This window comes from Pongo abelii, chromosome 8, assembly GCF_028885655.2.
Source record: "Pongo abelii isolate AG06213 chromosome 8, NHGRI_mPonAbe1-v2.0_pri, whole genome shotgun sequence".
NCBI classification, from domain to species: Eukaryota; Metazoa; Chordata; class Mammalia; order Primates; family Hominidae; genus Pongo; species Pongo abelii.
Genome location: NC_071993.2, coordinates 77,917,919 through 77,945,186, shown reverse-complemented (window position 1 = coordinate 77,945,186; position 27,268 = coordinate 77,917,919). Strand labels below are relative to the sequence as shown.

Below are 27,268 nucleotides of genomic sequence, written 5' to 3'. Positions count from 1 at the left end.
ACAGAAGTGACACTCTAAGATTTCCAAAGTTAGGATAGAAAAGGCAATATGGCGTGTGCTTTGTTAACTGTAACTTATTCTTGGATCCCTGAAATGTCACATAAAAAGCCCAACTATCCAGAGGCTACCATGCTGTGAGAAAGCCAAGTCCCGTAAGAGGCTAAATGTTGCCTTCCTCAGTCTTCTATTCCTTAGTCCAGATGTCAGACATGCACAAGAAAGAGTTTGTGCCCTCTCTAAATTCCTGACCCATAGAATGTGAGAGCATGATACATTGATGGTTGTTTTATACCACTATGTGTGGAGTAATTTGTTATGCAGCAATAATAACTGGAACAAAGAGTGTGACAAGGAATGTTTATGTGTTCATCAGTCCTATTTCTTCTTAGGCACAGAGGAAGAGGGCATTCACCAACTCCTTTGCAGTTTATTCAGGTCCTTTTGATGGATTTTGTCCAATGAGATGTAGAGAAAAGTATATCGCATTGAGGTCTGGCCACCAAACTTCCTATTCAATTATCTACCCTTTCTCCTATTTCTGCAGTGACATGGAGGCCAGCTTATACAGATGGCAAAATCAAAAGATTGAAAGATACTGAATCATTGAATCACTACCTTGTAGAGACGTGCTCAGGAAAACAGGCTGGCATCAGATCAATGTAAGGTTGATAAATAAACCATCATTGCAATAAGCTACTGAGATCTGGGGGTTGTATTACAGCAAGTAGTGTTTGTTATTCTAACTACTACAAAAACTAATACTCACTAAGCAGTTACAATGCCCTAGAAATTTTACTAAATGATTTGCATACATTAACCCTTTTAAACTCCGATGAACCATCCTTACGTAGGTACTTTTGTTATCCCCATTTTACAAATGCAAATCTGAAGTTAAAAGACTACATGACTTACCTAGGGTTACACAGATATTCCAAAGAATGGGAATTTCCTTGAAGATGGAGGCAAACCTAAAATAAGTTTGTACTCTAAGAGTTAAATAAGCAAAATCCCCTGGAAGTGATTAGTCATTTGTAAATGCATTGTCAATGTAAGTTTTTGGTAAATGGGAGCCGTGAATTTAATCCCAAACCATTAATTTTAGAGACAAAAAAAGATATACAAAAATCCCTAGTTTTATTTTAATTTTATATTTTTTAGTAAACAGACCACTATGGAATTGTTAAAATGTATTTTACAGCCATTTTTAAGGTTACAAATAATTTTTGCTATGGGATCTTTCTATATTTTATGACTTTAATTAAATTTCTGATTTCTGTTCCAAACATTGCAATATAAGACAGTATAAAACACACTTTAATCATTAAATTTATAGATAATTTTGTGACTTTTTAGAGCTTATAACACCAAGGGACTGATAATAGAGGATAATGTGCATAAAATACACTCCAGCACGTTCTACAAGCTCTATCCTTAGGATCTTTTTTTCTTCCACAACCCAACAACTAATACATACACTGAGAAAGTCTCATCAGGGCTGTTCTACAATTGTCATCATCTTTAAAGAGTAATCTTGTCACCTGCATTAGGTGAAATGAAGAACTTTTAAAACAACCACATGGATCCAACTTCACAGAAGGTTCTACAAAGACAAATAGCATCAAACTGACATGTACTGTGCATTCATAATTACATTAGTGGCCACAAAATACAATGCTTAGTACACATCCTTGGAACTCTTAAAACCATCTTAAATAACAGATCAAACAAATTTAATTCTTTGTGAAAATATATCTCAAGGTAGTTTCTACTGTCCCTCATTTTTGTAGTATAAAATTTAACAAAGTAACATCACATGTTCTTGTCCTTAATTCCTTGGGGTCTAATGATTACATTTTGAACAAATGTCCAATTTGGAAACCAAATCAACCACTTTATTTAATGCAAAACACTGTAACATTTTTTGGGGGGGGGCAGCGTCTCACTTTGTCACCCAGGCTGGAGTGCAGTGGCAGAAACTGTAGCCTTGACCCTCCAGGGTCAAGCCATCCTCCTGCCTCAGCCCCACAAGTAGCTGGGAGTATAGGCACACACCACCATGCCCAGCTAATTTTTCTGTTTTTTACAGAGATGGGGGTTTCACCATGTTGCCCAGGCTTGTCTGAAACTCCTGAGCTCAACCATTCCACCTGCTTCAGCCTTCCAAAGTGCTGGGATTATAGATATAAGCCACTGCACCCAAACAGACTTTGTTTTAAAGGTCTGAATCGTCCTTATTTCATGTAGCCTACATTCTTTTGTGGGAAGAAAGAAAATAGATAAATAAATGAATAAATATGTAATATGTCAATGATCATGACAAACGCTATGCAAGCATAAACTTGAGCAAGAAGATAAAGAGTAGCTGAGGTGGGAGATGCAATTTTAAATGTGGCTCTATATAGGATCTGTGTAGGATGTTGGATAAGGCAAGGATGAAGCTGACCTGAAGAGGCCTCCTGTGCAGAGTCCTGGAAGAAAGCATCACAGTTAGAGAGGACAGTAAGTGGACAGATGCCAGAAGCATGGGCCTGTCTGAGGAATTGGGGGAACAGCCAGCAGGCCAATGTGTCTGAATCTCAGGGAGCAGGGAAGAGTAGTAGTAGGATAAGTGCTCTTTAACAAATTGCCCAAAAAGTGATTCTTGGGATTTATTTGTTTATAACTGTTCCATCAACAAAAGGAAGTCTATGGAGTCTAAAGGCTCCCATGGTATAAAAACATTGAGCTGTTTTATTCTCCTATGGTAAGAGAAAATGTTCTTTAGGCATTCAGGTGCCTGAAGACCCTGAATCTCTTCCTGTGACTTTCCCTACCAGTATATGACCTCAAGCGCCTCTATTCACTTAGAGAACTTTTGCTATCAGACTCCAGAATATTTTTCCCTTGAAACGCCATTATTTAGTTTACAGATACTGGAGTTATCTCCAGTATCCCTCCATTAGCTACATCAAAGTCTGTTTTCTAAACTTCATCATTTTATAAGTTGTATTCCCATATTATTTTCTCCAGAAGGCTGATTCGACTCTCCAAAAGTTGTTCTTGAAATGTAGATATGCAGAGAAACTTTATGTTTGAAGTAAGAGGTTAGCATTCCTTAAGAGTTTTTAGGATAAAAACAAGCTTTTGTACCAAAATAATAGAACTTACTAGATTGAATACTTAATATAAATCTAACTTATTTAATTACTTATACAAGTTTATAATAATATGACATTTAATAATTCACTTAACAAAAAGCAAACCAAAAACTCTAAGATTCTGCAAGTAACTGTCTTCCCCATATTACCCTTCCATTCACAATGTTAGCCATTTCCCCTGAACACCTGAAGGTGTTTTCAAAGGGAGATGCTTGGCTCCTTATATTCAGCTACTTTGAGTCAAAAGCTCTGAGCTGCACTTGTGTAGAGCTCTCTGAGTGCAGGACTAGACTGCATCAAAGTCCTATTGGACCATGGACTCTCCTGCCAGTCCAGTGGTGTTGACCCTTTGGTGAAAGAGCACTTCCCAGAACGACTTCAAGCTGAACATCTTTCTCTCAGCATGAGCAACTGAGATCACTAACTAGCGCTGCTTTTGTAGCTTAACACGTTTCCTGAATATCTTTTTCTTACTCTAGTCACCTCTGCTCCCTTAGTCAAAAGTTTCTTCAAATGGGATACACAAGAGGAGGGCCATTAAATGTGCTGAGAGCATAAGACTTCTTGCTGACCAGTGCCAGCAGGTGTTCCAAGGTTTCCCTACCTTATCCTGCTACAGACTTCTTTTCACTAAGGTTTGATTTAAATTTGCATATAAAACCAAGGTTACTTTGCTATTGGCCTTTTACGAAGTTCCCTTAGGAATCCCCCTGGTAGGTGGTTTCTTTACAAACTGGTCCTGACACTAGAAAAGAGTCATATTACTTCCAGAAAGGCCAAAGTGTTTTAACTGGCATTCCATGAGTCCTGTGAGGTTGAAGAGCAGAGTAACTTAGATGAACTTAGGAAATCTGCCTAACACTGAAAAATGAAAAGCTATGAAGTCTTTGTACATTAAATAAATTGGAAATGGTGCCTGAATAAATTCTCCACAGTCAACAAAGTATCGGAAAAGCATGAAGGGGAGAAGCGCACATTTGATAGCCGTTAGGACTATGGAGAGAAAGTGTTTCCTGGGGTTAGAAAAACTGGCTTGACAGGGAACTATGATCATTAGTGCCAAGCACCGGGAACTGTTGCCCTGTGGGTGGAGATGATGCACCACAGGGCCTCAAGCAGTACCATCAGGACCCAGAAACTAGTGAGCTTACCAATTTATCCTCCAAATTGGACACTTAAAAGTAAAAGGCGGTATAATCCAGTACTGTCCTGTGCAAGCCAAGCCATACATATATATACTCATCCTGTCACTATATTTTAAACTCACTTAGCATATACTTGTTTTATGTAAACTCATTTGTAATCCCAATAATCTTTAGACACAATTAATACTACACTGCCCCCACCCCCTTATCCACAGGGGTTATGTTCTAATACCTCCAGTGAATGCCAGAAACCTTCGATAGTACCGAATCTGATTGCCATCAATGTGAACACATTTCCATTTCTGTCCTCCACCCACAAATTTAATGACTTTTCCATCTTAACTAAGCACTTATCATATACCCTGTGGCTGTGACTTTTGAGTCTGAAGAGTGATAGCAAAACTAATTCTAGTTTCTTTTTCCTTCTTTACAACCCTACAGACAGAAGATTCATTCTTACTGTAGATCTTTGCAACCTTGGCATATGATTTTTTTTCTTTCCTTATTAAGTCAAGAACTTTCACCTTTTCACTTAAAGGAAGCACTTTCCAGCTTCTTTGGCATATCAGAATTGCCTGCATCACTATGTACACTTTGGGGTCATCATGAAGTAAAATAAGGGTTACTTGAACACAAGAACTGCGATACTATATGACTAATGGGAGGGGAGCATAGACAACATGGATCTGTTGGACACAGGGATGATTTACATCCCAGGCAGGACAGAATGGAACAGCATGAGATTTCATCACACTACTCAGAAGAGTGCACAATTTAAAACTTATAAATTGTTTAACTCTGGAATTTTTTATTTAATATTATCAGACTGTGGTTGACCACAGATAACTGAAACCATGAAAATCAAAACCATGAATAAGGGGAGGTCTACTCCTCTATAACATGAAACAACAACAACAACAAAATGACATGACAGAATACAGTTGATGAATTTCAACATTCTATAAACCTTAAAAATTGAATTTCAAAACGTACAATAATCAAAGGCGAGGCTAAAATTTAATTTTATGCGTTGAACAAATAATGCAAAAATATCAAAAGGAATGTAAAAACTTCCTTGCAGCCTTTGGAGAAGGGTGGGTTCTGGTAATTAAACAACTTTATTTGAAAAGCATCAGGGCATGAACATAAAATTTGGAAATTAAAACAAAAAAACAAGAGTTTGATCTAGAAAAGAAAGGGTGAGAAAAAGAGTACCCAGATGAATGGCAAGCCATCAGGGTGAAAAGAAGAGTAGAGGAGGGTGGAGAGTACAGCCTGGGACCCTAGACTGTGAATAGAAAGGGTTAGCAGAAGTCATTCTAGGTGGTCGTGTAGCTCCAGGAACCTCGAAGACAAGACAATTCTAATATTCAAATATTTGGGATGATTGGATGTATAAAGGAAAACTAATAAAAAGGTGAGTGGATTCTTGGAATAGCCAGGTGGGATTTTCATGAAGGCTAAAACAAAATCTCCAAGGCAAGGTTTAGTAAACATTTTCTGTAAAGGGTCAGGTAGTAAATATTTTAAGCTTTGTGAGCCATTACAGTCTCCTTACAACTCCTCAACCTTGCCACTGTAGCACAAAGAGTCATAGATATAAACCAATGGCTGAGTCACGTTTCAATATGATTTTATGGGCACTAAAATTAGAATTTTATACCATTTTAATGAGTCAAAATATCATATTCTTCTTTTAAATTTTTTCAACCATTTAAAAATATTAAAACCATTCTTAGGCCACAGGCCATACAAAACATATGGTGGATCAAATGTGGCCCAAAGGCCAAAATATGCCACCTGCTGATCTAAAATAGTAAATAATGATTCACATATATGAGAAATAAAAAATAAAAGAGAACCCCCATACATTAGAAATGTTTGGCAAACAGTCACTTATAAAGTAGAAAGGTATTATTAATTTTATAATATTTGAGATATCAGCATTTTTAATAGTCCATGTAAGTTTTTCTAATTAGTCCTAATTTGCAATTTGGTATGATTTTATCTATTTAAAATTAGCTATTTTCTGAGGTGTTGGCTATGGAGTTGATTATTTTTTAATGAACTTTATTAATATCTAATTTACATACAACTTTAAATGCAGTTTGATGAGTTTTGGCAAATGTATCCTCCAAAGTAATCACCTCAAATGATCGGTTTTCATAAGAGTCTGCTGAAAATTTAAGACAGTGATAAATCAATCTGTAAGTCAATCTGGGGATAACTGACATCTAATATTGAGTCTCCAACTTCAGGAATATGATCAATCCCTTCAGATATTTAGGTGTTTTTAATCTTTTTCATGTTGTATTATAATTTTCAGAGTATAGATATTATATTTGTTTTGTTAAAATTATTACTTATTTTATAATTTTGGATGCTGTGATATAGTCTACTTTAAAAACAACATTTTCCAATTGTTAGTTGCTACTACATTGAAATACATATTTTGAGTTTCATTGTATCATTGTATTTCTCTATTGTCCATGTCTTATTTAATTTGCATTTTTTTCCTTCTTTTTGGAGATGGAATTTTGCTCTGTCACCCAGTCTGGAGCGCAGTGGCGTGATCTCAGCTCACTGCAACCTCTGCCTCCCAGATTCAAGCAATTCTCCTGCCTCAAGCTCCTGAACTGGGACTACAGGCACGCACCACCATGCCCAGGTAATTTTTTGTATTTTAGTAGAGATGAGGTTTCACCATGTTGGCCAGGCTGTTCTCCAACTCCTGAGCTCAGTCAATCCACCCACCTTGGCCTCCCAAACAGGCATGAGCCACCGCACTTGGCCCTAATTTGCATTTGAAGCATGGACAGTCTCATTTTTTTCATCATCTCAGGAAACACTGTTCAGTCCTTTACTTTTACATACAATGATACTTAGAAGTAGAAATTCAGTAGTGTTCTTCCATTTTCCCCTGCAGGGAAGAAACTGATGACATCATGTAAAGTAAAAATATAAACGGTAACATGTAGAGCTGAGACTTGAACTCAGGTCTTCTGATTTTACACAATATTCTTTCACTATTTGCCCATTTCCAAACTTAATTCCAGAGAATTGTAATCGGATAAGATAACATTCTACATTGGTTAGTGACTAACTGAAATTGTAAAAGTGTTTCCTTTAGTAGTTTGAGTATGAAACTTCAAATAGACAGAAGCTCAGCCTGGAACACACAAAAAGAAAAGATGTCTACAAGGCCACGAAGAAAAAAATATGTTATGGAAGAAAATGAAAGAAATTTATAGAAGTCATGACACTGCAGGTAATCTCAATTGAGAAAGTTATATTTAGTTCCAGGAAAAGCCATAAATCTATTCATTCCTGTAGGTGAAATAGAATCAGACCTAAAGATTGTCTGGTTATATAAGCCGATATTGTATATCGGACTGTGTCCCAGTTCTAGAAGCCATGTAAATGATTCATGTAAAAACAATTAATGTAAACTGGGCCATGTAAATTTATCTTATTTTTCTTTATTTCCTCAAAAATTAACCTTCATCAAGTCAGATATGCAAAATATGTTCCTATTCCCTGATATATAGAGTTAGAAAACTAACACAGAAAATGCAAACTTGAGTTATGGACCTGAAAATCTACACACTTGGCTTTGGAAAGTATCTCTATATTTTTGAAGTGCCTTTGATAAGGCACATATGAAAATTCACAAACAAAACATGTGAAATCTACATTCTGAATGCCCGTTATAGGAATAATTTTACCTGAATCTTGTTTCTTTTTATAAGGATACTTCACTGCGGGCCACTTATACTACCCTCTCCCTCAATTCAATTATGTGCTCTTAAAATTTCCTCCATTCGTGGTTAAATGTCTTTTACCAAAAAAAGATGAACATTGAGAGTTCAGTTCTCATTCATGTTTTAAGGGGTCTATAAAAATTATGTGCAGAATTATAATACTACCTTAAACTAATATAGGTTCAAAAGCATAATTTGCATTAAACGGTCTATAATTTAGACCTGATGTTAATAAGCATAAGTATCCTCTTATTCAAACATTGCCTTATAAAAGAAGAGATTTCTTGATTTAGGACTTTGCCCTTCATGTTGCTCTACAAGCATGCTTATGTAGTTAACATTCGTCAAGATATACAAAAATATTAAGTAGCTTCAGTAGGTCTAGTAAGTACTAACTCTATGTGGTAATAATAGTAGTAGTAGCTATCTTCTTATTATAGCCTATTATTTATTAAGCATTTCATTTCTATTAACTCATGTAAGCATAATAATCTTTTGAAGTAGGTTTAATACCATGTCTATCTTACAAAGGAGGAAATTGAGGCTAAGTAAGATTTGTTTCTTGCTTTAGTTTTAACCATTATATTATGCACTCTTAATAGTTGCATAATTTACACATATATATTAAATATCAAACAGATCAAAATATTTAATATTGCTTATTCTATGAGTTTGCTAAGTATGATAGTCTATAGCCTCACTTGTCTACACACTGAATCCAGTGGAAATAGCAATACTAAATGTCACAGTATTTATCTTAGAATTTTAAACAACTGCTAGCATAATTATTGATCAAAACAAAATAGTAAAGACATAATCATATTTTTATAAAACCCTATAAAATGCCAAGTTCTGATCTTGAGTTAGTATTTTATTGTTTCAAAGGCACTGAAGAGTATTCACAAAAATTCAGACATAAAATGGGATTCTGATACACTTATAAATATCCTCAATAGCATAGCCTATCCCTCCCTGAGCTTGTATAATTATACATTTATTGCTTTAATGTTGACACTTTTTAGATACCTTGAAGAAAGGATCAAATACTTTGCAGTTCTAAGGCCAGAATATTGGCCAGCATTAAATTTGACCTTGTAAAAAGAAGATTATACCAGATCAAGTTTATTCTCTTCTGTGAAAAAGGGACAGTCTTTAAGAAAAAAAGGGATAGATTTTCATTTACTTGCACCTAAGTGAGAATTTATTTTTATCCTATAACCCAGTTAGGGATTAAGTCCATAAGTTTATGGATCATTTTCCAAGGAATCCCTGTAGAAGTTGTGTCGAGGTTTCCCTAGAGGCTGCTTAGGGAACTGGGGGTATAGAGATAGAGACGATGAGCCTCTGGGTGTTCCTCCCTGGTTTCAAGTACAGCAGCTCTGATTTTATTTGCTTTATCTTTTTGACCATAAAGTGTACTTAAAGAAATAATATATCTGCCTTAAAACTCAGAAAACACTCTTTCAAACCATATACTTAGAGACATGTTCTCAGTTGCGTGGAACATCAAATGCTAAAGGTTCTTAACACTAATGCTCTTAACTGAATCTCTCTAGCAGGGATTACAGTCAGATAAAGGGCCAATATAATTTAATGTTTTTATTAGTTATTTAGTTGAAGAAACTAAGACTCTACATTTCATGTTTCTAATTGATACTAACTTGATAAATTCAACAACCAAACCAGAAAACAATCTGATAAATCATATGAAGAATCATATACAGTTTAACAGGATTAGGACTTAAGAACAAGAACAGAACAAGTCAAAATAAAGGATGCATACATAGGAAACAACAAGATAAAAAAAGGAAAAGGAAGTCAACCTCTATCCAATAAATATAATGTTTAAATGGAAAAAAATATAGGCTAATAGCAGTTGGCTATATCGGTAGAAATAACATAAGAACAAGTCTTCTAGTTTATTTGACATTGGACAGACACCAATTTGAATGCATTTTTGATAGTCTCATTTGAGAATTTTGTTAAAAATTAAATAAGGACTAGTGAAGAACACAAAATACTAAATTATTCCTATGAGAAAAAGTTAACAGAAATGGAAGTATTTATCTTGAAGAAAAAGAGATGACTATGGGAGAAAATTACTGCTCTCAAAGGCTATTAATAATTACAACAAATTGTTCTCCTGCCCTACAGAGGAACACTGTATATGAGGAATATGTAAAAATAATGGCAAGATAATTTGATTTGCTGTAAGTAAGCTATCTTGATAATGAGGAAATTTTAAAATACTGGAACATCTAACTGGGAGAAGCTATAAGATTTTCTTTTTCATCCATAGATAGCTTTAGTGAGAAAAAAAATGCATTCCCTACCCTGGTTCTCCTGTGCTATCTCACTGGTTTATATTCTCAAATATCCACTCAGGGATAGTGAAAATGGAGAGGTTTCACTCTGGCAAGACTATATCCTGAAGTTCATGTGCCTTCTTTACACTTTTAATGTTTCTTTTCTGGATTCACCTACCTCCCAGTTTTGGGTTATTACTAGTCCACTAATCCACGGAGATAAGGCATAAAAATTTTGCAACAAGAAAATTGGTAAAGTTTCTTGCTGTTTAGACATAGTCATTGGTACAGGGCCAAATTTTCTAACCACTTAGAAATACTTGTATGTTGCTCACAAGTATTTATCCTGAGGTTTCTCTTTGATATGGTAATTGGTTTGCTTTCAGGTTTTCCCAAGCCTCAATGTACTAGATTCTCTGTCTTGGCACCTTTAGACTTTCTCTTACAAGCTCTTCCACAGCATCCTTCTGCCCTGCCAGACTCCCTAATATTTGCTGGCCCTTTTCTTTACAAGGTCCACAAATGACTTATGGACTGCTCAGTATAGCCAGTGACATTCAGGCCTATCAGATACTAATACTACTGATGCTACACTCATATATTCTCAGCACTTCTATTTCCATCTTACAGACTTACTAACAGTTAAGTCCAGAGGCTTGAAAATTGAATTCTATTCATACTTAAAAATTATATTCACCAGTCCCACTGAATCTTCCTACAGCAAGCACCTGCTACCCTGCCTGAGAATTACTTTCACTGGCCACAAAACCTTGATTGGCCCTGAACATGAGGCTCAGGTGACACCTCTGAGGGTAGCTTTTCACCCAGGATGAATAGGTGGCTAAATCTCCAGTTTGTTCATGTCAGGTAAGATAATTCTGAAGTGCTGAGGTGCAGTCTGCAGTACTACCCAGAGTTTACCAGCAGGATCAAGCCCCAAGCCCCAGTTGCCTGCAGTGACTCATAATTACACCTTCTTGGTTTTCTTCCCCTCTCTGCCTCACTTTGTCTCATTTTCTACTAAATAGACTACCGATAACACAAATCCTTACTTCAGAGTCTGTCTTCAGGTGAATCCACTTAAGATAAGGTATCTCCATATCTTTACATATGCATTTTCCAAAGAATGTGCATTTTTTGGTAACATTTAAAAGAACACTTTGCATTAATAATTGAGGGAAAACAATCCTGGTTTCTGTATATACAGTGTGCCCACAACAAATGGTGCTCTCATGCCTGGGAAGGTGGAATATGTGTCCCCAAACAGACAACTCCCAGACTGGGACCCTTGAAGTGTTTGTTGTTGCTGGCAACTCCAAGTGAGATTTCTTGCAGAACACTCTGTGATTTTATGATCTAGGATGAGAGGGTTTGGCCATAAAACACCATGTTTTCCTATCAATTCCACTACAGTGATAAGAAAGATTCTTTCCTTTTTGTTCAAGAAAAATAAAAAAGCAAATTACTTTATGTGTTTTTCTTTGGCTTCTGATCATGCTAAGGGACACCTCAACAAATCCTGCACCCAATAAATCCTATCTTTTCTGCACACGCAGCAGTAAAATGCACTCATTTGCGTAAGTTATAACCAAATACATAAGTAAAAGTGTTGTTTGTGACAGTGGATCTGACTTTGGGGATACATATGAACTTCTAAAGTTTTAATAGATTTCAGCATTGACATTACAGCATAGAAATAAAGCATTTCTTGCAGTCCTCCCAGGCATTCCAGATGGTGAAGAACATTGCAATAATTCAATGGAAGGAAAAGCAAACTTACCCGAATCATCATGACTGAACATCTGATATCATGAATTGTATCATAGATCTTCTTTGAGATGTCCACAAATTGATTATCATCCAACACATTCAACGAGTTTTTGCTTAAGGCTTCCAAGGCAACATTCACTTGTGTTACAAATTCAGGAATTACTGTTAAAATAAAGAATAAGGAGAAGATTGTCCTCTTTGTATTTTTGGATTTCTACAGTAGTTTCCAGGAAATGTAGAATTTGGTTTTAAACAAATATTTGATTAATAGATCTTTAATTGTATTTTTTAAATATAGAGATACACAAATTTTAGCAGGATTATCTTGAATCTCTGAAAAGTAAAAGGAATCAAAGACAATTGAAGGCATTTTTTTTCTAAACCCCAGGCTTCTGGAAAGAAAGGCAATTTTATATAAATGTTTTAAAAGATTATCTTTCCCCTTTATATCATTTTCTTTTTTTTACAAAACCTTGGGACCATACAATCATTTCTCATCCTATTCAATATAAACCACAAGAAATTACAAAAAGGAATTGGTGTGTAAAACAGTTGGAACTGTAAACACAAAGATATTTAAAGAAAAAGCAATTGAGTTGCTAAACAGAAGAAAATTTAGTTAAAAGTAGTAATTCTATCTTATAGAAATAGTAAAAATATTGTAAACTTCCTTTTAGTAAGATGTTTTCTCTATAATAAAAAAATTATTGAAAAGGAATTGGCATTCTCATATGAAAACTATCTTTAAAATAACAAAACACTGACTGACTATAGGGATATTTCTATCAGTAAGCCAATCCATGGATTATCTTTTTAAATTAAGGCTTCAAAATAGTTTCAAATAAAAACACTTCTTCAATTTTACTTTTAAGGTTAATGATATTAACAGTTATTATCTCTTCAGTAGGCTCAAGGTACTTTTCTAAGTGTTCAATGTGATTTAAATCTTAACATAACCCCAGTATTAACTGAGTATTAATAGTTTAACAACTAGGACACAGAGAAATCAAGACTTCCACAGATTCATTCTGTTAATGTGTAACAAGAGATGTGAACTCAGAGTCCCAAAATGCAGAATCTACACTCAAACTAATCTACTATATCATAGTGAGGAAGCCTCTTGCCCATATGAAGATGTTGGATAAGAAGATTAATTTTTAGAAGAAATAATTCTAAACCTGGAAGATAGAAATATTTTGACTGGTATAAAAATATCAATAAATGTTATTTTTCTACATTTAATTTGTATCTGTATGTATGGCATACCATCTCTTGCAATTCTACCTGCCATGTTATTGATATGAGGAAATTTTAATGATATACATGGGCACTCATTTTATCTGGCGCTTTCTTTCCTCTAGCTGCTAAAATGTATCACCTATATCCTACTTCTGAGCCACCATACCTGCTGAAATTATCCACTATGCTCCTATTCTCTGTCCGTTTTCTAGGCACACTGTCTAATAAAAGGTGGCTACCAGCTGCATATAGCTATTAAACATTAAATTCATTAGCTTTAAATTTTAAATTCAATTCCTTAGTCATACTCATCCCATTTCAATTGCTTAACACATACATGTGACTAGTGATTACCATTTTGAAGAGTGGAGATATGGCTATCATCTAGGTAACTTTTGGGATAACAGAAACTTCTATTGAGTCATACCACTTTGCACTGAGAAACCCTCAAATCACAGTCTCCCTTTCAGTGGATGGGATAACAAAGCAAGAGGGAGCACAAACTCATACCACTTTGCCTAGGAGAAACAATTGCAAACCACAATTCTCTTTTACATGGATGTGACTCTCAAAGTATCTCTCTAATCTAGACCTTTTTTGTTAATTTCAGAACTGCATATCCAACTGACAATGGCAAAATTCTGCCTGAATCTTTTATAACACCTCAAACATATTCTATCTAAATCTAAATACATTTCTTTCTACCCAGGAAATCTAATTTTCCTTTACTATATTCTATGTTGGTGCTGAGTCATTCAGGAAAAAAACCCAGGTGTTTTATCTGACCTCCTATACTTCTTTATTCCTTACATCCAAATACCTACTAAGTGCCATCTGCTCTACTATGTAAATATATCCCAAATCCTTTGAGAATTTTTAGCCCCACTGTCTCTATTCATCATCATCTACTATTTCAGTCCACAGCATAGTTCCTCCCATGTCTAAATTCTGCTCATTCTCAGGTTCATTTTAAGTATAATCTTATGAATGGAACCTGCTCTTAGCATTAAGTATTATAGTATCTCTCAAATGATGGACACTCAATAAGTTGTTTTATGAACACATCATGTTAATACAGTGTTTACAAGTTTTCAATTGTTCCTTGAAGCTTTTCTTTGTTTATATCCTAAGTGCATAGGCTGGCATGCAGTAAATAAATGATCGAATGAATTGAGTGATTAAATGAATGAATGAATTAATTAATTAATATGTAAAATCAAGCAAAGAGTAAGTACAATGAAACATGTCCAGCTTGCATTTAAATGTGATTTCGATTTTGTTAACAACTGAAAAGCTCCAAAAATATATTTATGCAGGCTTATAGGAACATTCAAATCTGCTTAATGAGTTAATCATTACTTTTGTAGTGTTAAAAGAGGAGGGAATGTCTAAGAAAATGTGTCCAGTTATTTCACATTTCCTTCAGGTTCTGGAGTAGACAGCAAACCAACCGTCAAAACTACTACTCTAAAGAACAGGACAAAATGGCTTCTAGCCTCTGTGATATGCTCTATTCACTCCAAAGACATAGTTAAGTAAAAAGAGATATGTCCTCAAAACCTGTAGGGACCTGTCGGCTACATAACTTTATTCATAGTCATCCCCACTAAAAAATGTTTTTTCTCATATACCAAACAAGTGTGCCATACAGTAATAATTTAATTCTGTCTGTTAATACTTTCAATCTGCTATTATTGATACAGTTCCCACCATCTTCCTATGTAGATTTTGGCAAAAAAAGAAAAAGTTAAAGTCATGTAAAGATCTGTTTTTCACTGCCCTGTGAAGTAATTGTGAGAAAGATTTAAGGAATCTTACAAAAAATACAACACAGCCTTTTCATTAGTGCAAAATGATTTCATTTTAACTCCTCTAAGGGCCTTTTACTAATAAATTAATATTAGCTCCAATTAAAATAAAATCTTTCAGAAGCAAATGTTTAATTTCTGAAGTACAGATGGAAACTACTACTTTCTCACCCTAACAGCATAAATGAACTATTCAACGCTGATATGTAATTCATTTCTCATTTCATTAGCTTAAACATCAGCTGTGGGTGTACTTTACTTACACTATGGACATATGGTTGCTTGGATCAAACTAGGAATAAATTTTTTTAATGCTTTCAAGAAAATACAAAATGAGTATAAATAAGTAGTCAGTTTATGGTAATTTAGAAAGAATAACAAATTGACAAACCTGTCTTTACTCCATAATCTACCTAGGTTTTCAGAAAATGAGGTTTAGACATTAATATACAATCATGCTATACAATTATTGATCAAAGAGAGGGACACCTTAAACACGTCCACTCTAATCAATTGAAATGCCAGATAGGATAAGCTGTTCTGAACTTTGGAGTGTAGATTTATCAAACAAAGGCAGCCTTTTGGTCAATACCCCAGCGACTTCAAAGTATCTTGTCTATTTTACACAGCCAAATTCGGAACCAGTTCTGAACTCTTTTACAGTCTATACTTTCTCTTCCTACTTTATTCAGAATAGAGAGAATAATAGCTACCATTCTCACTCATCTTGGCACTGTGCTAAGCATTTTAGATGCATGCCTCATAATCCTCACAGAAGCCCTGTAAGGCAGGAACTATTACTATCCTGATTTACCTATGAGGAAACTGAGGTCACACAGTTAATAAGCGATGGGCTGGTAATTGAGAATACAGAGCCTGCTCTCCGAACCCTAAATCTGCACTGCTTTCTTTTGATAAGTAAAGTCCATGGGGCTTCTGAATTGCTGTGCTCCTGGGGAAATTCATGATAATTTTCTGACAATGCAGTTAACAGACCTACACAGCCAAGTTCTCCTAGGCCTTGAGCTTCTCTCTGGTAGTAGCCCAAAAATATTTTATCCCTTCTTAATCCTTGCTAAATTTATTATGTGTATTTGAAAGTAGGTGAGGATACATTATTATGGAATTAAATAGGTCAGAAAAGAATTCAGACTCATTACAGTAATGATCTAAAAATGATATCACCAAATTGTTTTCTACCATTAATAAAACCCAGATTAAAATATTTCTAATTATACCATTATCTTTGAAAATTACTGGTGGTAAAGAAATTTGCCTTTGAAAGCTCACATAATGCTAAGTCATCATTTCTTTAGGTTATGTTAAGTAACTGGGAGAGAATTAATAATAGTAGAAAGTGGCATTAAGCATATAAATGACTTCTACAAATACCACTTCATACTCTTCTTTTTTTTCATTTATTCAATAAATGCTAATTATTGTGGTTCATATGTATTTAATATTTAGGGAGCCAATATTATGTATCAAGAATACATTTGGTACCTCATAGATCATATATCATACAAATCAATGACTAGTGAGGATTTCACCATTTTTCAAATGATATGCCCCAAAGTACTGACCTACTCTGATCCTTTATCACACATCACATGGTTAACAAGAGCAGCACTTTTGACCTCTGTGTTATACTCTACTCTATCTTTCAAGAATATATGGAATATCTTCAAAAAGTAAAAAAAATAAAATACTAGAGAGAAAGGACATAGATATAGCTTCATGAAGCTGATATATTATGTTTTCCCCCTCTGGCAGAGTAGTTTTTCTACATATGAAACGCTAATCATTTAAGTAGCCTGAGTGTCCACCTTTGAGTCTCTCCAGTGACTTAGAAACTTTTCTTCTTTCCCTGTAGCTTAATTTAAAAAATCTTCATATGTCTACATAATGGGTTAATATTAATAAATAATATTTCTGATTTAAGTATATTAAAAGTGTATCCAATGAATTTTTAATATGATGATTAAGCTCTTTCATGGTTTTCCTCACATCATTTTCTAATTTGTTTACATCACAGTAATCATTTACATAAATGTGACTACTTAAATATTCAAAGTTGGACCTGAACCAAATAATGTTCTATGACGACCTTTGTTCTTTTATGTACTACTTTATAAATTTTATTTATTTTAAATTGTTAATAAATTTTATTTTTTTTAATTGCTTGGTTTTCTTTGCATTTCTCAGTAAGAATTCTCAAATGTTTAAATTATCAATACTATTTTTATTTATGTTATGTTAACTAACTGGGAGAGAATTAATAGTAGAAAGTGGCATTAAGCATATGAATAAGAAGTTCATGCAACTGTTTTGGTTCATGCAAATAGAATCATACTGCATATACTTTTTTGTATCAAGATTCACTAAACATTAAATTTATGTCTATGTAAGTTGTATACAGAATTATTCATTCTCATTGCTGTATAGCATGTCATTATACTAAAATGTATTTATCCAGTCTATGGGTGATGGGCATTTGCATAATTTTCAGTTTGGGACTATAATATATATGGTGCTATGAATATCCTAGTAGATTTTTTTGGTGAATATATGTGTACATTTTTAGGGAATATATGTATCAATAGACTTGCTGGGCCATAGTATATCCATATATTTCACATTAGTAAACATCAACAATATCCTACATGGTTGGAAAAATTTTTACCCCTATCAACAATGCCTAAACATTCTAGTTGCTCTGTATCTTCCCTAATATTTGGCATATACCATCTTTTACTTTTTAGCTTTCTGCAGAGTATATTCTCTTGTTCCCTTTTAATATCTCTGCCAGGGATCTGGGTTCTGCTAGTTAAGACTAGGGATTACTTTGATTTTTTAAAAAATGTACTCTTGAGTTTAGACTGTTAAATCTTCCTCTTTTAGAATCACTCACCATCCTATTGCTCAAGATCAAATCTTAATTTCTTCACTTTCTACCATTCAGAAAAACATACAACAGGGAAAAAGTTAAAGAAAAATAGAGAGGCAAAAGGGCTCCAAGGTCTGTAGTGTTAGCAAAATGCTGCTCAGTACGCAGTGGCCATCCTGAACTACAGGAACAGGGAAAGAAGTCTAGAGTAAAAGGGTGCAGAGGTTTAAAAGGTACAGAGGTTTATAGGGTGGGATCACATCTAGTAAGAGAAATGTATCTTCCTTTGAGCAGTGGTGTTGAATAAAGGTGGTCCTTCACATATTGCTGGGGATTCCTTGGCTGAAAATAAATAGAATTGATCTTACCTCTACAAACTTCAACTCTCTTTGCACAGTTGTCTATAATTATGTGTCAGAGTAGAACCATTTTTCCAACCTTGTCTATCTGGTATCTTTCTGCCCATTCTTCAGATTCAGATTATTGTTTATTTATTTACTTTTATAAATTTATTTTTTATTGATATATAATAGATGTACATATTTGGGGGGTACATATGATAACTTAATACCTTCATGTAATTTGAAATCAGATTCAGTTTAAATGTCAGTTTCTCTGCGAAACTTCCATCAATCAGCACCCCCACACTTGCCTCCAAGTATATTAGGAAATCCTGTCTCTTGGACACACTAATGCCTGAAACATACGTTTATTAAAGCACCTATGTCTTAGGCAGGCATGGTGGCATGTGCCTGTAGTCTCTACTACTTGGAAGGCTGAAGCAAGAGGATCACTTGAGCCAAGGAGTTCAAGGCTTCATTGAGCTATGATCACACCACTGCAGTCCAGCCTGGGTAACAGAATGAGAGCCCGTGCCTCTGCCCTACCTTTTAGTAAAGCTCCTATGTCTCTTACTTTACTGTATGTGTTTTCTTGTACTCAGCCACTTCTAAAATCCTGACAGGAAGCTCTCAAAGTATAAACTCTGTCAGGTCACTTGGTTTCCTCAGGAAAGTAGTAGGTAGTAGAATAAGAAATCAAAATTAGTCACTCAGACTCAGAGCCTGTGCCCACAGCCACTATGTTCTACTACTTGGATGTAAGAATAACCACCCTGAGACATACCCACAAAACATTGCAGGACACTTAGGATAAAGAGAAGAACTCCATCTTTAAGAGAGAAAAGATTATCAGTAAAATATTAAAATCAGACTGGCATTAGACTTTTCATGAGAAAGGCTAGATACCAAAGGAAAAAATATAAAATAATGCCTTAATTCTAAGAAAAATTTATTTTAAACTTGAAATTCAATATCCAACCAATCCATCAGTTAAGTGAATGATGGCATTATTTCAGACATTCAAGTACACAGAATATTTAATTTCTATGAACTGTCAGGAAGACACTTGGCACACATACTCTTAAAACAAGGGGTGAATCCAAAAGATCAAAAGTGGGGCTGAGGAAATAGTGGAGTTGGAAAAGCAGTGTAAGGAATACCCAGAGAGTATTGAGACAATATGTAAACATGTGATATATTTGAGAGCCAGGGTTCTCACTATGTAAACAGGGAGGTACTGCTAAGGAATGACAAACTGCTATGGTAAGACAAAGATGAACCCCATGGGACTGGACTGAACTGAAGATGTCGGCTTGAACTCATAATTTTATATGCAGATATAAACATAAATTGTAGATACAGATATATACGTATATTATTTTTGTGCAAGAATGAAGGAGAAATAAGAAAACACATCTTAATTTGCCTATCTTCACACACATTTTTTAAAAAGATTCACATTAAGGATAAACAAAGGAATAAGAAGACTTGTTATGTACAAGGAATCTTAAGAGTAAGGTAGAAGGGATATAAGAAGAGAGATTTGTCTCAGAGTAGTTTTTGTACATTTTTGACTTCTGCAAACTTTTTAAGATTCTACAATAAAAAAATAAAATTCAGTCAACAAGGGTAGGGAGTTGGGGAGAGGAAACCTAAAACCAAATGCAAATAGCAATAAATGAATTAATGAATATGTTTAAAATTTTTAACGTGTGCACCACTGAGTTGCTATTTTCTAAAGCTGTGTTGTTTAATACAGTGGCCACCAGATATACGCTGCTATTTAACCTTATATTAAAATACTATAAATGAATACAATTAAACATTTATTTCCTTAGTCACTCTAGCCCACCACATATGGCTACCATATTAGATAGTGTAGATATAGCTCAGTTCTATCATCACGAAAAGTTCTATTGGACAGCACTATTTCAAATATTTGCAAATCAATTATTTGTGAAGCCCCTGTCCTCTGTAGGGCCCTGGTTTAATGCTGGATGAGTAATATCAGTATCATCTTTGATTCTGTGTATATCTCACTACTATGAGTTAAAAACCCCTGAAGTAACCCTCTCTGGCACCTCAAAATGCCCTGGGCTATTGCAAAATTGTATTTTAGCTCCTAGCTAATGATACAATTCTTAGCCTTATTGGTCAACATGTATCTTCCTTGGTATAAATATAGATGACTACTTAAACAACAACAAAAAACATATTTTTCCTTGTGGTTTGAGAAATTGTAGATTATCTCTTTGCCATATTAGTTGTGTTAATCCCTTGAAGTTTATGGGATTCTACAGCTGATGAAATTGTACTAATTGCAATATATGCTAACAATGTCTGGAATTTCAGTTCCAATTTGTTAATTTCATTCTAACAAAACTGTTAATTAATTTTAAGGATTTGTAATACTACAGTAAAAGATTATGGATTCAATCTCATTGATAGTTGTGATTTTATTTTCCCTACATTAGCTGCATTTCCCATTGAAGCATAAGAGCTTCCTATATGCAAGGGGTACAAGGTTAAGATTTTTAAAGAACAGGCCAGGCGTGGTGGCTCATGCCTGTAATCCCAGCACTTTGGGAGACCGAGGAGGGCAGATCACCTGAGGTCTGGAGTTTGAGGCTAGCCTGGCCAACATGGTGAAACCCCATCTCCACTAAAAATACAAAAATTAGCTGGGCATGGTGGCTGGCACCTGTAATTCCAGCTACTTGGGAGGCTGAGGCAGGAGAATCACTTGAACCCAGGAGGCAGAGGTTGCACTGAGTCGAGATCAGGCCATTGCACTCCAGCCTGGGTGACAAGAGCAAGACTCCATCTCAAAATAAAACAAACAAGAAAGATTTTTAAAGAATAAATTTATTTTTCCTGTATTTGATATTCATTTATTTTGAATCCTTCTACTATTACACCCAATATATTAACTTCAGGGAGCCCAAATTAATACGGCTTAAACATATAAGCATGTTTAACTCATGTAACAGATACTTTTCTAGAAATTTGAATAGAAATTGATTGTAAACTTTTTGACTGTGAGAGTTTGGTGAACTGAATTATTACTTTCAATAATATTTGTTGAATGAATGAAGAAAACTCCTGTTTTCAATGCAGTAGGGGAGCTTACTATTTAAGGAAACTGAAGTAACTTCTATCATAAATATTTACCTCCCAATTTCTTTTTCTTTTTAAAGCTGAATTTCTACATGTTGGTTTACGGACACTATTTTAAACAAGTCTATAAAAGAAAATGAAGTTTTATAACCGTGCTAAACATGTTTAAAGTAGTTATAGAAATCCAAAAACTTTCTGAATCTGTGTAAAGTATGATTATGAAACGTCAGAAAAAAAATGAACTAAAGTTCCCTTCTATAAAATGAAGAAGTTGGTTTAGTTCTCCTACTCTAGCATAGTTACTCTCTGATCCCATAAGTTTCTTCACAATCATACATGCATTGTATTTACTTTCTCTGGCTATATCTGTTTACAAGCAGAAATTCATTTGAAAAGAATAAATGGATGAATGAGAGGGTGGGTAGATGACTGGATGGCTAGGTGGGTGGATAAAAGGAAAGAAGGATAGTTGTAGGAAAAGTTGGGTGGATAGATGCATAGATAAAATGATGTGTGAATAAAGAGAAGTCGAGATTTATTTTTATAACTCTCCTACATCTCCCCCAAAAGTGAATTAAAAGCAGCTTTTAAAAGAGTCAAGTGTGCAATAAGCTTTAAAACAAGGCCAATAGGAGCCACATAATCAAAGTTAGGGAGCAGAAGTATAATTACATTAAAAATCCTAGAGTTAAAGTACAGCAATTAAGTATAAAATTGATTGTTTGAGGTCCAGGCAAAAATGAAGCAATGGGTTATATGGTTCATATTACCTACTAAAAGGAACCTAAGCACTTTGAAATTTTCAAATGAAAATGATAATTTCTATTTTCATCAGGATATACTTGAAAAGACTTTTCCTTCTCAGTGCTGTATACTAAGAGGAATAAATGTATCATGTATTTATTTATGTTATTGGTTATTGAATAATAAAATGAACAATAGTCTTTACAAATAATGTTAAGAAAATGCAAAAGCATTCTTCATAAGACTATTTTTTACAATATCAGATTATCGTCTGCAGAGAGTTAAAGTACTAGAGTTTTGATTTGCACCTACCTGATATAACATACAGAAATAGGTCTTGATTTGAATTCTAGAGAGAAAGTTAATGCATAAATGAATAAATGATCTCAACATGGCTTTTGACATAAGTGAGTCACAAATTATTTGAAATTGATGTCAACAGTGAGTTACTTCTTGAAGGATGGTCATTCAGGTTTATCAGGCAAAAGAACTTCCAACACTTGTTTTAGATACTAAAGTGCTGATGATGTAAATTGATATTCTCTTGTGAAAATGAAAGTGACTTGTATCAGCTGCATTTTATTCCTGAGACAGAAAGCCTCAGATCAGGATTACAAAATATGATAAACTATATGACAGTGTCCACCATAATATCTGATCGTTCGGAGATAAGAGAAGACAAACATTTGATCACTTACTAAGTACCAGTTATTTTGCTGGTGGTTTACACATGTGAGAGCAGTAATGTGTAGTATGTCAAGGCTTGACATCAAACTTCCTGATTAGGGGTCTCTTCCCTGATTGCATTTTCTCATTGCATTTTATATGCATTGTGTTTTCTCTGAAGTTTTACAAGGCTGTAGTCCTGCGCAAACAGTAAATTCTTTGCTCAGTACACTTTATTAGAACACAGTAGTTTTCAAACTTTACCATGCATCAGAATCACCAGAAAGGCCCATTAAGACCCCACCCATGGAGTTCGTTGTTCAATAGGTCTACAGTGCTGCAGAAGAATCTAAATTTTAACAAGTTTTCAACTGATGTGAATACTGCTAGTCCAGGGATCATCTTTTGAGAATCACTTTTAGCAGATACAATTGGTTGACTCCCCCAGTACTCACTACCAACTTTGTTGCTAAAAGAACCATGAATTTGTTCAAGTGTCCAGTTACATCTGAGAAGAGGGAAGGTGATGAAGTTCTCGGTCAGTTAGAGTAGGTTAGTATTCTCTGTGCTCTCCCCATATTGTATTAAAGAAGGAATTTTATTGTAATAGTTGTTATTATTTGTCACCCTATTTGATGTTCCATAAAGGGAAGATACTTAGAAGATACATATGCATAAATTATATATATGTGTATGTATATATTAATACATATCTGTCTGTATATATGTGTGTGTATGTGTGTGTATTTGGCATATATATACACACCAAATTATATGTGTGAACACATAAATTATATACATGTGTATTCATATATGTGTGTCTATATATGTGTGTGTTTGTGTGTGTATACCAAACACATTTGTGTACATATACATATATATGTATTATATCTCATATTGTATCTCAATATAATATATATCTCAATATATCATTTGATGTGGAACACATACAGATATATATACACATACACACACGTATACACACACCAAATTTGGTATACACAAACACGCATATACAGACACACACACACACACATATATATCATTTATGTGTAAACACATATATTTGGTATCATCAGTTTCTCCCACCAAATTTACTCTTCTCTCTCCTCATGTATCTCCCACTCTCTATGTTCAATCAATCAATCACTATGTCCTGCTGATTCAGCCTCTCAGATATGTTTCTGGCACATAGTAGATGCTCAGTAATTATGCATTGAGTGAATATGCCTACCTAGCACAAGGTCAATTAATTCAATGATGTAACTTCTATGTATCATAAGTCACCCAGTTTTACAAGTAAAACATATATTGATTGTCTTTTAATTAATGCACCTACTAACTTTATCATTAAGGTCAAAGGAATTATCATTAAGTTATCATTCAATCAGTTGCTGTGCATTTCGTGTAGGTCTCTCTCAATGGAAAAGTTTGCTTCTCAAACATTTTCTGTTCCTATTCACTAAAGCTCTGCCACTGCAATTCTTGGCTGTGCCTCAATAGTGCACACACAGTACATTTAGTATATTACTGATGGACAAAGCTCTGAAGTTAAGAGGATTAATAAGGATAAAACCCAAAATACCTAAAGCTAACATCAATTCACTGAGTCAGCAAGAATGCTCTGAAAACCTTTTATTTTGAGGCATGAAAACCTCTCACATATCATTTTATTATTTCTACCTCTGGAATTCTCCAGATCATCATGAGGCTGCCTGAAAATGTAAAGAGAGAAAGTATATATAAGAATTTTGTTATTTTTAATTCTAATAATCTTAAATCTACCTACTTCTTTCTCCTCAAAAGATCTCATTACCTTGCCTATTATCCTCAAGATGCCTAGAGATGCCTAGAGATACAGATATGAGCTAAGATCTCATTTTTTCAGGCTGTCTCCTTCTATCCTTCTATGCTTTGTGTTTTTCTTTTACTGCAGGAAAAAATCATTTCAACAGATATTTACTTATTGATATGTATAAGTTTTGATGATCACAAAACTAAGGTTCAGTCAGATTAAGTATTAATGTCTAGAACTGCATAGCTAGCAAAAGATGAATCACAAAATACTTCTAAAAATGAAGAATTGTCCTATAAAGCTTTTAAAAGGTTAACAATCTCTTTGAGATAAAACAAGAACATAACGAACTACTGGTGGCTGAAAATGTAGATTTTAATTATGTATTTATAATGTGATTTCAATATATTACCTGTTATATATTTGCCTGTGTTTCCTACTAGCTGTAGAATACAAGGCAGAATAACAAAACTGCCAAAAGAGAATCATATAAAGCTTCAGAGACATTAAAATGAGAAAAGTAGAGTTGAGATTGTAATATCTATCAGTGTAGTAAAACAGGGGAAAAAAAGCCAAAAGTTAGATTACAACAAGTTGTAATTTAAACTTTAAGCCAAAGAATCTATTCTTAATTTGGTAGATAATTAATAGCCTTTAGAAAATTCCAGTAGTATTCTAACATGACTAGTAGTGAGAAAGTAAATCTGATACTTGATCTGCCTTAAAATTTCCTGTACAATGTAATTCATTACTTTTTCTGTGAATTAATCAGCATTTTTTTCTTTTTTCTTTCTGTTTTTTTTTTTTTTTTTTTTTCCTGAGATGAACTTTTATTCTGTCACCGAGGCTGGAGAGCAATGGTGCGATCTCGGCTCACTGCAACCTCCACCTCCAGGGTTCAAGCCATTCTCCTGTGTCAGCCTCCCAAGTAGCTGGGATTACAGGCGCCTGCCACCACGCCCAGCTAATTTTTTGTATTTTTAGTAAAGACGCGGTTTCAACACGTTGGCCAGGCTGGTCTTGAATTCCTGACCTCGTGATCTGCCCACCTCTGTCTCCCAGAGTGTTGAAATTACAGGCGTGAGCCACCGTGCCCGGTCATCAGCATTCTTGATAAGAAAAAAAATCAAGCACCTTTCTATTAGACTTTCATGAGATTATGACCTCTTCTAGGAGATTAGACTGGCCTCAACTAACCATCATGCTAATAGCCCAATGATTGTTAACCAGAATCTTTGGAATAGTTGCATATAATCTAATAGTGATTATCTAATCATCATGTTTTAAATGAATCATCTCTATCAAGAGGACATATTTAAATTTACTTTTTCTAAAGCCTATTTCCTTGCAGCATGTTGGAAATAGAGTTTTATCATCCGGTCATAATTAATTTGTCTGAGAAGATGTTTTAACAGTGGTTTTCAACTGTGTTTCAATGAGAGTGTCTCAGGAAGCACTGTGGGTAGAGAGAGAAGAAGGAGGGGGTGAGGAGAAGCCCTACTGAAAATAGTGTGAGTTCCCCCACTCAATCGCTGTTACAAAGACAGCAGCACTTTTTCATCTGTTCTATATATTTAAGTTCAGTTTCATTGGAATAAAAGGTTGTGTAATACTAAAAAGATTGGAAATCATTGCTCTACATTATGAATATAGAAGTCTTGTATAAAATAGTAAAGCTGAAACAGGAAGACAAGTTGGGAGGTTTCAGAGTAGGCTAGAAGAAAAGAGTTCATAAAGATCTGAATGAGGATGTTGGCAGTGGAAACGAACAGGTTGGGACATTTGGTACTGAGATAGAAACTTCACGATTTTATTGCTGATTAGATGCAGGGAGGTAATGCAAAGGAATAAATCCAAGATGACTAAGGTATTGACTAATCCTGATGTCTAGAAGAAAGTGGGCAAACTATTATCAGTAATAAAGGAGCCAAAAGGAAAAGAGGTCTCGATGGGTTAATAAGAGTCTATTCACGTTGAGTTTCAGGTAAGTTTCAAGTCCAGATACCTATTAGACAGTCAGGACAGAGAGAGAGAGCGAGAGAGAGAGAGAGAGAGAGAGATTTGGTAAACATTTGCATCGGGACGACAGCTGAAGCCATGGCAATAGGCCAAATCATGCTTGATATCAGGCTAATTTCCCTATAGTTTGAAAGAGGAACTTGGTAGTCATAATTAAATGTGTCTCTGTTGATAGCTTCACAGACTTCTAAGACAAGAGGGGCTTCATCCTTTTGGTGACACCTGTCATGCTACAGGAATACCTGTATTGTATGTGAAAGGACTGTGGAACTCAAAATTACTGCTCAAATGTAAGATGGGAATATTTATTGACATTATTATTACATTGTAATAGAGACTTAACCTAAGACTTGTCTTTTTTTTAGAATTTGTTAATGAAACTGCATTTATCTAATGCACTATAAGAGCAATATCTTACTCAAACATTCTAAGCGTAGGTTAAGAAATGCATAATCTGTTGTTATTGCTCTTTCTGAGCAATAACAGCAGAACCAACCTCCAGCAAAGAAAGCTTAGTAGCAGAGATCGTATCT

General features: G+C 34.6%; 1 protein-coding gene across 1 annotated transcript in view; it reads right to left on the bottom strand.

The window, feature by feature from the left end:
- CTNNA3 (catenin alpha 3) overlaps positions 1 to 27,268 on the bottom strand; it is a 1,821,585-nt gene that overhangs the window by 366,296 nt on the left and 1,428,021 nt on the right. The window contains exon 13 of the mRNA XM_054522537.2: positions 12,130 to 12,281. Coding sequence (XP_054378512.1) covers positions 12,130 to 12,281 — 152 coding nt within the window. The remainder of the gene's footprint in view (positions 1 to 12,129; positions 12,282 to 27,268) is intronic.